The sequence below is a fragment of the Phaethon aethereus genome (genome assembly GCF_964289735.1).
Source record: "Phaethon aethereus genome assembly, chromosome: 26".
Classification (NCBI taxonomy): domain Eukaryota; kingdom Metazoa; phylum Chordata; class Aves; order Phaethontiformes; family Phaethontidae; genus Phaethon; species Phaethon aethereus.
Genome location: NC_138602.1, coordinates 3,961,521 through 3,975,053, shown reverse-complemented (window position 1 = coordinate 3,975,053; position 13,533 = coordinate 3,961,521). Strand labels below are relative to the sequence as shown.

Below are 13,533 nucleotides of genomic sequence, written 5' to 3'. Positions count from 1 at the left end.
AGTGTGTTTTGCTAATTATGACATAGCAAGAGGCTAATCATCTTCCCCGGCCCATAAGTCTACTGCACCCATAACAATGTCCCGCAAGAGAAAAACTTCCCTAGTGGCTCCACGTTCAGGAGAGTTGTCGGGAGGTACATTTTACAAGAGAAAACAGAAATCCAGCGTCAGGGCTGAAAGGCTTGGCTGTCCACCATGTGGCTGCAGGTGGGGAGTTTGCCAGCCATTGCAGTGACAAGGACTAGGTGGGTGAGCCCTCTTCACGTTGCACTATGTACTGATAAGGGTTGCTTGCAGCCTTCTCAGCCACTTTCCTCCCTGTAACCCTGGCATGAAAATAAAGCTGACCCAAGGCGCAGTCCTTTTAAACGCTTGCTTGACTTCACCAATCGCTTGTATTCTGCTCCCACTAGGATCCCCATACAATGGCTGTTCTGGATATGGCAATCTACGCGTAGGCCTTGGGTCTGCTGGCCAGTAGAAATCACTGGTGTCACAGAGGCTGGAATCCCTTAGACTGACCTGCCCCAAGCAATGTGGTAAAACTAAAAACAAAAGCTTTGTGTTTCCAAAAGTGCAGGAGCCAAGATTGTTTGGTTTCCTTTCCTGCCTGGAGCAGCATTGTTCTCTTTGGAGGAGTTACATGCAATTGCCTGTTGCAAAATAGTGTTAATATTTTATCTTCCCACTTCTATTGTTACCAGGACCCAGAGTGGGGTGGAAACCCCTTTTGAGGGTATTTATTGGTGAATGGAAACAGGAAAAAGCCCCGCTCCATTCATTTTTAGGGCTTGTTTACACAGGAACCATGACAAGAATATATCCCAGTATAGACATTCCATTCCAGAATAAAGGCAATTTTATTCCAGAAAAGTGTCCACATGGGGACAAAACAGGAGGTATCCCAGAAGTTGGGCACACGTCGTTTCCAATCCTTTTTGTCTGGGGCCAGATATTTGCAGAATGTAGCTGTCATGAAGGTCTGGGTCTTGATGTTCCCAGAAATTTCAGAACTGCTTTGTTGGCAAGCTTCCAAGCCTTCCTTCGTGGCTGCTCTGAGCTCTCCTCACAGGATCTTGACGTGGCTGCTGCCCATATGTACCCACTGCTTCTCAGCAGAGGTTTTTGCCACGTCTCTTCAGTGTGCATGAACAGACCGTGTCCTCACTGTGTCCGCACAGCACAGCGGAAGCGCTGGCGGCTGCATTCCTGTCTGGCAGGTAAATAAATGCCTTTAAACTAAATTCCATCTCCTGTAAGCAACTGGCCTGGCAGACGCTGGCTATTGTGTACACACACAGGACTGAGTCAATATTTATCCCCTGGGTAAATAACAGACCTAGCTGCAATGAGAGTTGTTTTTTTTTTTTCTTCTTTTCTAAATATCAAAGCTGCACAATACAAACCCTGCTGTTCGCTGGTTCCAGCCTCAGCTGTTTAATGCTTTGAGTCTGGGAGAATGAGACATTTAGTCACCCTGATAATGTCTGTGTGACTAGCTTCCCACAAAAGATGAGACCTATGTTCTGAGTTCTTCAGCCTCCTGTCCTCTGTCCCTCTCTGGCTTTAGTTTCCTTGCCTTGCCCATTGTATGCTTCTGGATAGATATTTGAAGTCATTTTGTATTGCTTGGTCCTCTCATAGATCCTTGGGCAGTCAGACAGCATCACCACTGGGGACAAGGAGATATGAAGGTAGGGAATTTCAGCCAAGTATTAAACATGACTTTCTTCACTTTCCTCAGGCTTTGGTACATGTAACATACTAATTCAAGATGCAGACATCTCCCCTTTGCTGCCAGCTAAATAATTCCTCCTGATGGTGCCAGCCCATCAATCATGGCCTTGTTCTGTGGGGTGTCTGTGTGCCAGCGCACTCACCTGTTTGAGGCAGAGGAGTCTTACTTCTCTTTTATGACTAGGAGAAAAGCCAGAGAGACCTGGACCCTCACAAGGCAAAGGCAGAGCAGCCTTAGCGTCCTTAAGCAGAGGTAGTTAGAACAGGTCGGTGTGTGTGAGGGAACGTGCCAGGGTTTGTGGATCCTGGTGCCTGACTTCACCTTGAGTGCTTCTTCACAGCTTTGGCACTGTCAGGGAAATCACTAGTCCATCTGCTCTTGGCAGCCTCCACCTCCCCCCAAGTCTTGCCACACCGAACTAGCTACTTTCTATAGTTAAAAAAAGGTCATTTTATATAAGGAATTGAATAAAGGAACCTGCAATTACACAGTTGTGGTTGTCTTTTCTCCCCTATCACAGGAGTAAAGGAGCAGGTCTCTGCGCTCTTCTCCACCTTAGCTGATGGTCCCTCTGTCCATAGCTTTCCCCTGTCCCAGATCTGTTGTTCGTGCTTCTTGTAATTAATTCTTATCTAGGAAAAAAAATTTCCTAGATTATTTTTCCTCCATACTTCAAAATCCTACTTGGAATACAGAAACTCTAGGACTAGGTCCATGAGAACCACTGGACACAGCATATTCCATATGTTATTCCTAGGCTTTGGCCCAGTTCTGACTCTGAAGCTTATCAGTCACACTCCCATCCCTGAGAACACAAGGACATCTCAGCACTGAAAACTCAGGCTCCAACTTTGTGAAGACCAGCCAGTTGTAGTTTGGGGAGAAGCGATTGATTTTTTTTTTTTTTTTTTTTTTCTTTTTCCCCACCAAGGAAGAGACCAGCTTGGTGGTGGAAAGCCAGCAAGGACAGCAGACCTGCTGCTGCCTTGGGCTTTGAAGTGTTTCTGGCTTAGAAATGTTTGCCTCCCTCTGTCAGAGATGCTTCTCCTTTCCTTTTTCTCATGGTTCCTCATTGCAAAAGGAGAGAAGTGCCAGTGGGTTTGTAAGACACAGAGATTCCTACTTACATCAAGTTATGTTACTGAATAGCTGCAGCAGTGCTAGTTATCAGTGATTTTTGCTTGCGATCCTTTCAATGAAATTAATATTTATATATTTGTAACTGTACATTATGCAGAGTAATCATTACCATGGTATTTATTTTAAAGCAATAGTTCCTTGTTCTTTCTTGTCCAAGTGTTTTGGTCTTGCCTCTTTCTTTCCTTCCTTCCTTAATCAGCCTCAGTAGAAAACAAATATCAGAAGAAATGTTCAGCTTGCTTGAAGAACATCATTGAAGCAACAGCACTTGCTTTACTGGCATTGACTATTGACATTTAATGCACAATAACCTGGTTTTCATTTCTGTGAATAGATCATCTGTTTAGATAACCTCAGCTCACTTTGGGTTTTGGGGTTTTTTTGGTACTTGCTATTTCTGACTGAGTGGCAATAGCCCTGGCTGCACCAGGTCTCCTGCACATCCTCTGCACGTGCAGTACTGCACCCATAGGAGATATAGGCTCTAGTTTTTCACCTGCATTTCACCCCCGCACATACATGTACATGCAAACAGTTCTGTGACCATTTTTGTTTTGTTCACACAAATCTTAGCAAGTCTGAGTCCAGAAAAAGGTTTGTTTTAGATTCTGATAAATATTTTATTAAAAACTGATTTTAAGACACTCTTGTCTGCCTCTTCTTATTCATGTTGTAGGCTGTAAGGCTTGTTTGATCACAGGTTATGCTGAGGACGGAAGTCATGTCTGTCCCAGTAAAACTAAAGAATTCAGTAACTCTAAGGAGGTTTATTGCACTTTTTCTACCTTGCTGATTACTGGGATATGCCCTAGTTTTGTCTGAGATGAGCTGGCTGCATTTTGTCAATTTTGCAACAGGTTCCAATAAGCAAAAAGCTTGGTCACCTGTTTCATAGAGACAGTTCTTGACTGTGTGTGACGTTACACAAAAGAAGTGTGGAGTTCTAGAGTGAGGGTTTTCTCAATTTCTTCTTTAATATTTCCCTTCAAGAGACATAATAATTTCTTATAAAAATACATTAATACAATCGTTGCCCCAAAGAAATTATGGGTGTCGAAGGTCATTTGCAAAAATAGGGATTAGCGAATGGGATTTTTACACTTGTTACCAAGAACGGACTGACATTACTATGGTGTTGCTTACTAATCAAGCCAAGAACGTATTTGCTGGAAAAGCCAGCGCTCCACATTCTCTCGACAGAATATTTTAGTTCAGGAGAGTACCTTTCACATAGGTGCCTCCTAGTACTTTGGAAATGTTTAGAAATTTGGTTTTGCAAGTGCCTGTTCTTTTTCAGTTTTAGGTGAAGGGAGTAGGCGTTCAAGGACAGCAAGCAAGTCAGTAGCAGAAAAAGAAATAGCAGTTTGTCTGCAAGATGCATTAGAAAAACCAGACCTAGCTATATTGGCAAGAGCATCCCTGGCAATATGTGACCCGATGAGAAGTTGCATGCAGTATCCCAGTGACAGATCTATACATGTTCAGCACTCCACACCTTGTCTGGACTCCACACCTCTCGAGGAATCCTGTGGCCCAGGTTTATTCCAGTGCGGACAGGAGAAGGGACTTGTCTCCTGGGAAATACTGCTCGCTGCTCTGGATGAAACTTGTGGAATCACAGCATTATCTTCATCTCATCCCTGCTGTATGTTGTGAGTGACTTGCGGGCAGGGAGCTGGGATGGAGGCTTATACCAGTGAATCTTTGGAACTTTTTTGAGGGATTGTTTCCTTGGAGGTTTTTAGGGATGTGGTGTTTTGTTTTCTGTGACTGAAGAATCTCCTCCTCACCTTGTCCCGAAAGTCTTCAGAAACGTAGTAGTAGACAAAGGGATCAGCACAGCTGTTAAAGGTACTGATGGCCAGGCTTACCATGTAGCTGAGGTACAGGTTGCCATACAGCTTGGAGTCGTAGCTGGAGTAATGAACAAGGAGGAGAACGTTGCTGGGTGTGTAGAAGGCCACAAGTGTGAACAGCACGAGAGCTGTGAGCTTCATAGAGTAGGAGTACCGCTTCCCACTGTCCAGGAGGGCTCGCAATACGGAGCAGTAGCTGAACAGCATCACCACCAGAGGAGCGAGAAAAGCACAGGCAATCAGGCAGACGAAGTAATAGAAATAATACCTGTCATCCTCATGCCTGGGGAGCACGTCGTGGCAGATGGTGACGTCTGCTCCGTGCAGGGGATACGACTGCTGCTGCAGAGTCAGCGGCAGGGTGAGGACGGCAGCGCAGAGCCAGATGGCCGTGCAGGTGCAGGCAGCAAAGGCAGGGGTGCGGAAAGAGCGTGAAAAGAAAGGATGCACCACAGCCAGATACCGGTCGACGCTGATGCATGTGAGCAGCAGCACTGAGCAGTACATGTTCCCATAGAAGAAAGCTGTGGTCAGCCGGCACAGGCCTTCCCCAAAGGGCCAGTTGTTCCCCAGGAAATAGTAGAGAATCTTGAAGGGCAGCACCAATGTGAGGAGCAGATCTGCTGCAGCCAAGTTCATCAGAAAGACAGTGGATGTCAGCTTCTCAGCCCTGCTGGCCAGGACCCACAGGGCTAGCCCGTTTGAGGGCAGCCCCACCAGGAAGACGAGGGTGTAGAGGCAGGGGATGAGCCGCACCGTGACCGCGCTGCCCAGCTGGGAGCGCGTGGCCTCGTGTATCAACAGGTAGGTGATGTTGTTTATGGTTGCCTTTTCCCCGGGGATGGCTCGAGGACACGGTGTGATCTCTGGGGTCGTTACCTGCTCGTTGGTGCTGTTCTGCGAGTAATCTGTCAGATAAACGCAGTCTGTTACTTGCTGTTTGTGCAGTTACCCTTGTACTTTGCGGAGCAGGCTCCATACATAACGCCTGCCCCAAAGGCTACGGTTTTGCATTTTACGTTGGGCTTCCTAAAGGTGAGAGTATTCTGTAAAACGCTGTTGTGTGATGGGTAGAAAAAGCTGGCTAACAGAGTAAGGCATGCAGGAGTAATCATCAGTAGTCTTACTGACAATTTACACAATTCCTCTGTCGTGTGGTTTCCCACAGCTTGCAAATGATTGCTATGTTGTACAACTACCAGCAGGCCTGGGGAACCAGAGAGCAATTCTTCTACCTGGCTTTCAAAAGAGTCCCAAGATCTGGGGCCACTCCAGAGCAAAGCCGTGGCTGTGGGAGTCTAACTTTCAGCTAAAGATTTTGGTTTCAAGTGCTATTTTACTTTTCCTCTAATTTTTCGTTCTCCTTCTAGTTTTTTCCACCCCAGTTTCTTCTGTATCACCTTCTATGACCTCCTGCTTCAATTAGAGCATGGACAAATCTCAATTAGAGTGTGCTCCCATGTGATAGCTTTAAAAAAATGAGTTTTCAGGGCTCTTATAAAGGTACCAAGTATCCAATATTTTAAGAAGCAGCAATTTTTCACCCAAAGATACGCACTCACCATCGTAGTCTGGAGAGGCCAGGCAGAGTCCCCAAAAGGCACAGCACAGCACAAGCCTGTGTGACAGTCGTCCGTTCCCGAGGGTCTCCATTCTGGCGCAGGATCCAACAGTGCACTGCTGTGCTCAGAGCCGTGTGGGAAAGGCAGTATTAGTGACCCTGCCCACGCATTTCCTTCTCTTAGTCCTTAACTCACGGAAGCAACAGGCTTATCCCGTGAAGGATGAGGCGTATGGGGGCTGTCACGACATGCACGAGTACGTGTTGCCCAAGCAGAGACTTAGCTCCAGTGTCAGACGCAGGACTGGGAGGGGTTTACGTATCCAGGTCCACAGTATATTGGGGCCGTACTTCATCGTCAGAGCTAGCCGATGGCTCGAGTGACTCATTTGGGCCTCCTTCCTGCTCGAGAATATTTCTGGAAATAACAAATGTGGTCAGATTTGATGCAGTTTGAATTTGGTTTAGAGTGTAAACTGAACTTCTGACCTCCTGTGTCAAGCATCCTTCCACCCAAGAGAGACCCAAGTGGCTCTGTGTGAGATTCAAGGTCTTTCCCCACACCCTGATTCAAAATGCTTTCTGGCTGTGCAAGCTGAGAAGATATCGTCCCCTCACAGAAACAGGAATTGCAGGAGAGCTGCGGATCCAGAGAAACCTCCCCAGCTCCCAGGGATCACACACGGCTCCTGCAGCCTCTTGTTGCAGCCATTAAGGGTTTTTAGTGTCTGTCTTGCAATCCCCAGGTCAGGCTGGGCCTTTCAGACTTCTCGTTTCTTTAACCAGGGAGCAAGAGCAGAAATAAACAGGGGACAGAGCTCCTGCACCTTCCTTCTTGATCTCAGGTTGATTAAAAGTCCTGTGGGTTGGAGCTATTTGCATCTGAATCAGCACTAGCCCCCGCCTGGAGTGCCATAACGTACAAACGATAAGTGGCAAAGTCTCACGGCTCGAAGGAGACCCTGCTTCCGCTGATAAACTACCAGGAACGGGGAGCGCAGCTCCATCCAGCAGGAAAGGGGCCTGCCACGGGTGCACAGGAAGACTCTGCTGTTGGGCAGATAATGGGGAATTTCAGTCGCTCTTGCCCAAGAAGAGCCGTGTTTTTCTGGTCTCCACCCAGCAAACGCCCAGGAGGGTCGGGCGCGCTGCGTTAGCTAACAGCTTGGAGCAGCGGCATGCTGCTGCCATGTACCTGCTGCTTGTATGGAGAAGACAGCTCGCATCATGTTGTAAGAGGGACTGGCAGATGTTACCTCAACCTATAAGATCCTTTGCTGCGTGGTCCCCCTCCCTCTAACTCCTTGGGAGTGTAAGTCCCTTCCATGCTCTGCCTTGCGCAGCATTGCTGGGAAAGTCCCAAATCGCATCTCATCACCTGTGTAAGAGCCCGAGCATGACCAGTGGTCATCAGGCGGGTGGGCCAGTGGGGCAGAAGGTCAGAGCTTGAGACGTTGCTGGTTTTTAGGCTTTTGCTTTCCAGTCCCCTGCCTGGCTCTGCTGCAAGGGAGTAAAGACAGAAGCCAGAGGCCGGGCAGTAGGAACTGTAAATTTGGTTTGGCAACCTGAGGAGTAGTTCAGTTCTTTCTCCTCAGCTTATGAATGGCCTCTTCTGTGAAGGTTGCAAATCTGAGCCTGGCTGCTGTTTGATGAGATTCTTCTATTCCAAGGAGAAAATGATCCTATTTCCTTTGCTTTCACCATATTCCCACATCCTTGTGCCGAGCGTGTCGAGAGGTGGAGTTCCGCTGGCAGGGACAGGGAAGATGCAATGTTAGATGTTTTGCTTTTGTGATTCTCTCAGGATTTATGAACCATTACAGAATGACTCATGTGGCCACATATTTTCCATGCCTCAACCAGGATCCTTTCCATGCTTTGTATGCAAAAAATTAGACATAATCAGGTTCAGATAGTGTACAAATCACAGCCCTGCTTCCTATGTCCAGGTCTCTGGAGCGGAGCAGAGAGAGGTTACTCATTGCTGTATCCTTCATTTCTCAGATGCTGTGTGATCTTTAGTGACTGCTTTAGATGCAGAACAGCTTGCTTGAAAATTCTAATGCCAGAGGTTTGTCACGGCTTGTTAACATCTCTTTAAGTCGTGTGATCCCTGCCCTGTGGGGTAACAATTTCGTTTTAAAAAGTAATTCATTGTGCAATAGATCATCTCCTGGGAGAAGGCGCTCTTTTATTCCATGGCTCTGAATCCAAAAGATGTAATGCTGGAAAACAGGCTAGGGATTTTAAAGCTCAGAGGGAGGGTACGAACACCACCTGGCCTGTCCCATACATCGCTAAGGCTTGGAAGAGCAAACTTTGGTAGGTGAATAATGGGGCTTGCTATTTCTGCTCTGTCCCAGCGGCTCCGGAGAGTTCTTCAGCTGCAAGTCAGCAGGTGTGAAGACCCAAATCTTAGTGCAGCTGATACCTGCCCCAGGCTGAGCTCGCATTTGTGATGCAGACACGAGAGGCAGCTGACCACGGAGCACGAAGCATTTCCTCCAGTGTCAGCACAACCTCACATTTTCCATGAATGCAATGCTGGCCCTGCCTTTCCCAGCCGCCGGGTGTGCAAGCATCTGAGCCTTCTCAGAACCACAAGGCACAGAAAACTTCCACTGACTGTTGAAATAGCAACGATGGTCCTTTGAACCAGGATCCCCCCACCCCAGACGTGTCTTTGCAGGCCCCGGCATGTACAAGACGACTGCGTGCCATCACGCCAGCTCCCCTTCCTCTCACTTCATCAGGTCTCCTACCATCACCCCAAAACTCTCCACAGCTCCAGGGAATCTCCCTGCCTCTCTTCTCTTCTGCTTGTTCCACCGTTCTCCTGTTCCACTGGGATACCACCCAATCTTTTCCCTTGGTTGTGCCACACCTTTTGTGCTCACATTCTCCTCACCGCTTGTAAGCCTTATGCTGGTGTAATACTTTTGGGGAGACAGGTTTTTTTCAGAGCTACTCCTCTACTTGCTTGTAGTTTTCACTTCAGAGTGTATGAAGTCCACATGAAGCCATTTTTCAGGCACATTTGAAGTTTATTAGCATCACTAGTCATTCTGGAACAGCTTCTTTTGGGGCTACCTTACCTGATACAGACAACATCATCCCTTTTCAGCACTGGGTCTCAGACGATTCTTTTTAGATTCATCCTTTAGCAGGTATGGTTTAGAATTGCTAGACTTTAATTTAGTCTTTAATTCTAATGAGTGGAAGGTAGAGTGTACCTCTAGTTTCATCAAGGTTGAGTTAGTTCTAATCCAGAGGAGTGGCTAAAGGAGGAAGAAAAACTCATGTTTACACGCATACTTATAGATGACCTTTCACTGGTTTGTGGCCCCGTCTTTCTCTCTCTGCATCACTGTGATAGGGAAACACGTAAAAAACCACAGTCCTGAAATATTAAATTCATAGTCATTTCAATGTATTTCAAAATAATACATTCAAAATTAAAAAAAAACTTTTTTTTTTCCCAGGTACTCCCTTTAGCAATCCTTAATTTAATTTAGAAAGCTATTAATTCTTATTCCATCCTGCAAACCTGAAAGATATTTTTAAGCTGTCTTTGTCACTGCCAAAGCTGTCCACTTGCTGAGATCTCCAACTGCTCTTGGGTGATGTCACATCTGGCTGTCCCTCCCCTTGAGCACAGCGAATGTCCTCTTGTGAGAAATCCAAGATCTCTGCGAGAAGGCTGGTGTGAAGTGGACTGTGTCCTCTGAGACACCACTACCATCACTTGAATCAAATCATTCCATGCAATTTATGCATTGGAGGATTGTTATTAGGAGAACAACAGTTTGTTTCCCTGTGAGCGAGGAATACGCTGCACAGAAAGCAGAGTTGCCTTTTGTTATGGCAACGGAAGTGTTGAGAATGATGTAAAGGAAACTCCTATCAGATCTGGGTCACATCACTACAGCTTAATTTGCAAAATCTACACATTCATTTGTTGCGCAGAGCTCACAGGGAACACAGTTAAACGTGTTATTACACAGGAATTTGGGGAGGTTGAGGGAAAGGCGGGCGGAGGGTTATTTTCATGGTTGCAGTTGTATTGTCTTAACCTGTAGCAGATGTGCTTATAGATTTCGGAACTGGAATCAGTCACTTTAATGTCCGTTGTATTTAGCGTGCAAATACTTGAGAGCCAGGCCTGGACCGTATTTTTGTGCCACACCTCTCATGGCAAAGGTGCTGCTCGAAATAAACCAATCTGCAAAAAGATACGCTTCGCTGGCACTCCACAAGGCTCGCTTTTGAAACCTGTCTCTGCACGGAGCGACTGTGCCACCCCATGGCCTCCCGTGCTCTCGGCCAGGCGTGGGCCTTTGCTCCAGGAGAGGTCTTGGCAGCACGCACGTAAGTACAGAGCCGCAGGCGCTCTCTTCCTGCACGGCCTCTCCTGCTGCACGCTACTTGCGGGAAGCGTGGTTCCCTTTTATGTTAGCTAGCGCGTACATAACGCTTACTCTGCGCTAACTTCTCTGTGGGGGCAAGGTTAAAGATTTGCTGCCTGCTGGCCCACTGGAAGGGAGTTGACACACGTCTAAGTCATTACATCTTGCAGCCTGTCTTGCAACTGCTTGAAGCAAAGTTCATCCACCTTTTCAATTGCATTTTTCTACCACTTAAGATTCACTTTCAGGTGCAAGACAATCAATTCTAGGGATTGCCAGAAAGTTTAATTTAATTTAAAACAGTGAGAGCCGCAGACCTTTAAAATCAATATTTTATTTTACTTGAATGTGCAAATAAATATAAAAAAAAACTACATTCAAAGAGCTGCAAAGCAATTACAAGCCCAAAAGCAGAGATCCTTCAAAAAAATGGAAGAACAAACTCGTGAATCAAGGTCGCACTAGCAGATACACAGCGGTCGAGCTTAAACTCTCAGACATCAGCAAGCCACTCTCAAACCTGCACTGCCTGCTTATTCCGTTCACATCATTTGCTACTATCATTTTTGAGACAATAGCACTATAAAGGGCAAAAGTCTTACTTAATCCGTTCAGATTATAAATTAAGGTTTACAAAATAAGGATGCTTAAAAATACCTGAAGTACACTTAAAAATGGGGAGATGGAACAGGACGGTGCACGGGTGCGTTACCCTCCTACACCCTGGTACACTTGGGATCAAATGCATTTTAAGCCACAAGTTGCAACCTCTTTTCTAGTAAACGTTTTTCTGCATCGTAAAACCATAAAATTTGGCACAGTTGTCATCTCCACTGGAAGACAGCAGAGAGGTGAACAGGACTGAGGTGTATTTTGTTGAGCTGTCTGGAAGCAAAAGGGGGATACAGTGCTTTGCACTGGGCTTGTCCCCCCGCTCCTCCACCCAGCCCTGACATAGCTACGTAGTCAGTGTCTTTTATCACTTACTGCAACACGAGCAGGGGAAGAACCTTCAGATCATTTCAGTAACCAAAATTTAAGAGACCCAGACAACGAGAACATGAGTTCTTGATGAAAAGTCCTCTGCTGGCAGTGGTTGTGCAAGTGGCCACGAATGCCAGAGACTGGCCTCCCTCCTTCCCTCCTACAGATTATTTTGCAAAAAAGACAAAGAGTCAGTTTTCTATTAAACATACCCCAAAGGCCAATTTTTCTACTGTCAAGTGAGACAATTGCAAAACCAAATGTTGTACAGTGGAAATAATGCAGGACAAATCCTACAGGCTGCTACTTAGGTCTGGCAGAAATTACAACCTAAAAAATCAAAGCCACAAAAAAATATCGGGGTGGGGGGGAGGCTATTCCCCCAAAAGCCAGGAAAACGTTGGAAGCAGAGCTGAAAGGAGGCTGGACCTGCCTCAAGACATTATATTTGTAATACACTCCACGGACAGTGTGCTTGCCCTTGGCCCCTGAAAAACAAGAGTGAAGTCACAGTGGGGTTGCAGGACAGACACAACTAAGTTTTCTTGATTTTTCAATAAAGTTAGACAATTGACGTAGTGTTCTGCGTGGTTCAGGGTAGGGTTTTTTGTTAGGTTTCATTGCAAAAAAGCTTAGATAGAAGTACAGATGGTTCAGTGGAAAAGCTTGTCTACGATGGTGGTGGCTGGATCTAATACTGCCCTTCACAGATTCCCATGTGTCACTGCAAACACAGCATCTGTGCTGACCCAGCAGAACCAGGAAAGTACCTGGGACGACCCTCAGATCCAGTGCAAACACCGTGCTGCAAGAGCTCCATCTACTGATGTTATTTAAGTGGTACAGTCCAGCAGAACCACGGAGTCCAGGCATGCACAAGGAAAGCGAAGCGCCTGAGAACGCCGTCTCCAGAGGCTGCCAATCAACATGCAAAATACAAAAAATAAAATAAAATAGGCCAGACCTCGCAATGGATAGTTCCTCCCCACGCACACGCTCCAAGCAGCTCCAAATCTGAGAAGGCAGAGTCTGCAGCAAGTCGTAAGTTCACAAAGCGACAACATGGGATCCGGCGCGCATCTGCAGAGGGGTAGCTGATGGCCCTAGGCTGTCTTGTGCCGCAAAACGCTCTCTTGCCTGGCACTGCAGCTTGGAGTTTTTTCCCCTTAGTTCATGCTCCAAAATACTTAGTTGATCAGCGAGAGTTAGAGTGTTTAGTACACTGTTCACCCTTCTCTCATTTTTGGCATTTTTCTCACCAGAGCACCAGTAACAAATACTGTATTCATTGCCTTATTAGTACACATAGATAATGAAGCAGCCCATAGCGGGGCTAGCGATCTGTGCCAGGTGCTCTCAGCCCCACTGGCACTCGGAGGTTACACTGAAGAGTTCTGCAGGCTCCAAGACGGCATAAATTCAGAAAGATAGGGAACATTAAACCCTTCAAAGTGGAAGCAGCTGCCAGCATCTGCTCAAACACCAGCCCAGCTCCATATCTCCAACAAAGCCACTAGTGGTAGTTCGCCCAGAGCCTGACCCCCTCACTCAGCCCTCCAGTATTGGCTGGTCAGCAGTGGCCTAAAGCTAGGAAACTACTAAAAAGTGTGTGGCAATGCCAAGAGCCCTCTTCCCATAAAGCTTTTAAAAGTCTCTTCATGATGGCTGGAGGATTACACTGCAAGGAGACAAGTCTATGCCATATGGAAAATACATCATAATCCAAAGTAAAATGCTGTTTGGATAAATATCATTGATACATACATTGCATTCCCACCACTATTCTCAGAGTAAATGTGTTTCACCAGCAACGCTCCTACTTGTCTTGTCCCAGGAACAAGTCTCTGC

The 13,533-nt window shown here is 46.5% G+C and overlaps 1 protein-coding gene across 1 annotated transcript; it reads right to left on the bottom strand.

Annotated features, from left to right (window-relative positions):
- Nucleotides 1-4,566: 4,566 nt before the first annotated feature.
- F2RL3 (F2R like thrombin or trypsin receptor 3) lies at nt 4,567-6,443 on the bottom strand (the record flags this gene model as incomplete). Its single annotated transcript, XM_082010848.1, has 2 exons — nt 6,297-6,443; nt 4,567-5,642 (listed from the first exon to the last, which is right to left on the bottom strand). Exons 1-2 carry the CDS (start codon nt 6,385-6,387, stop codon nt 4,567-4,569), a joined length of 1,167 nt encoding a protein of 388 aa, XP_081866974.1. The 5' UTR covers nt 6,388-6,443.
- Between the last annotated feature and the right edge of the window lie 7,090 nt (nt 6,444-13,533).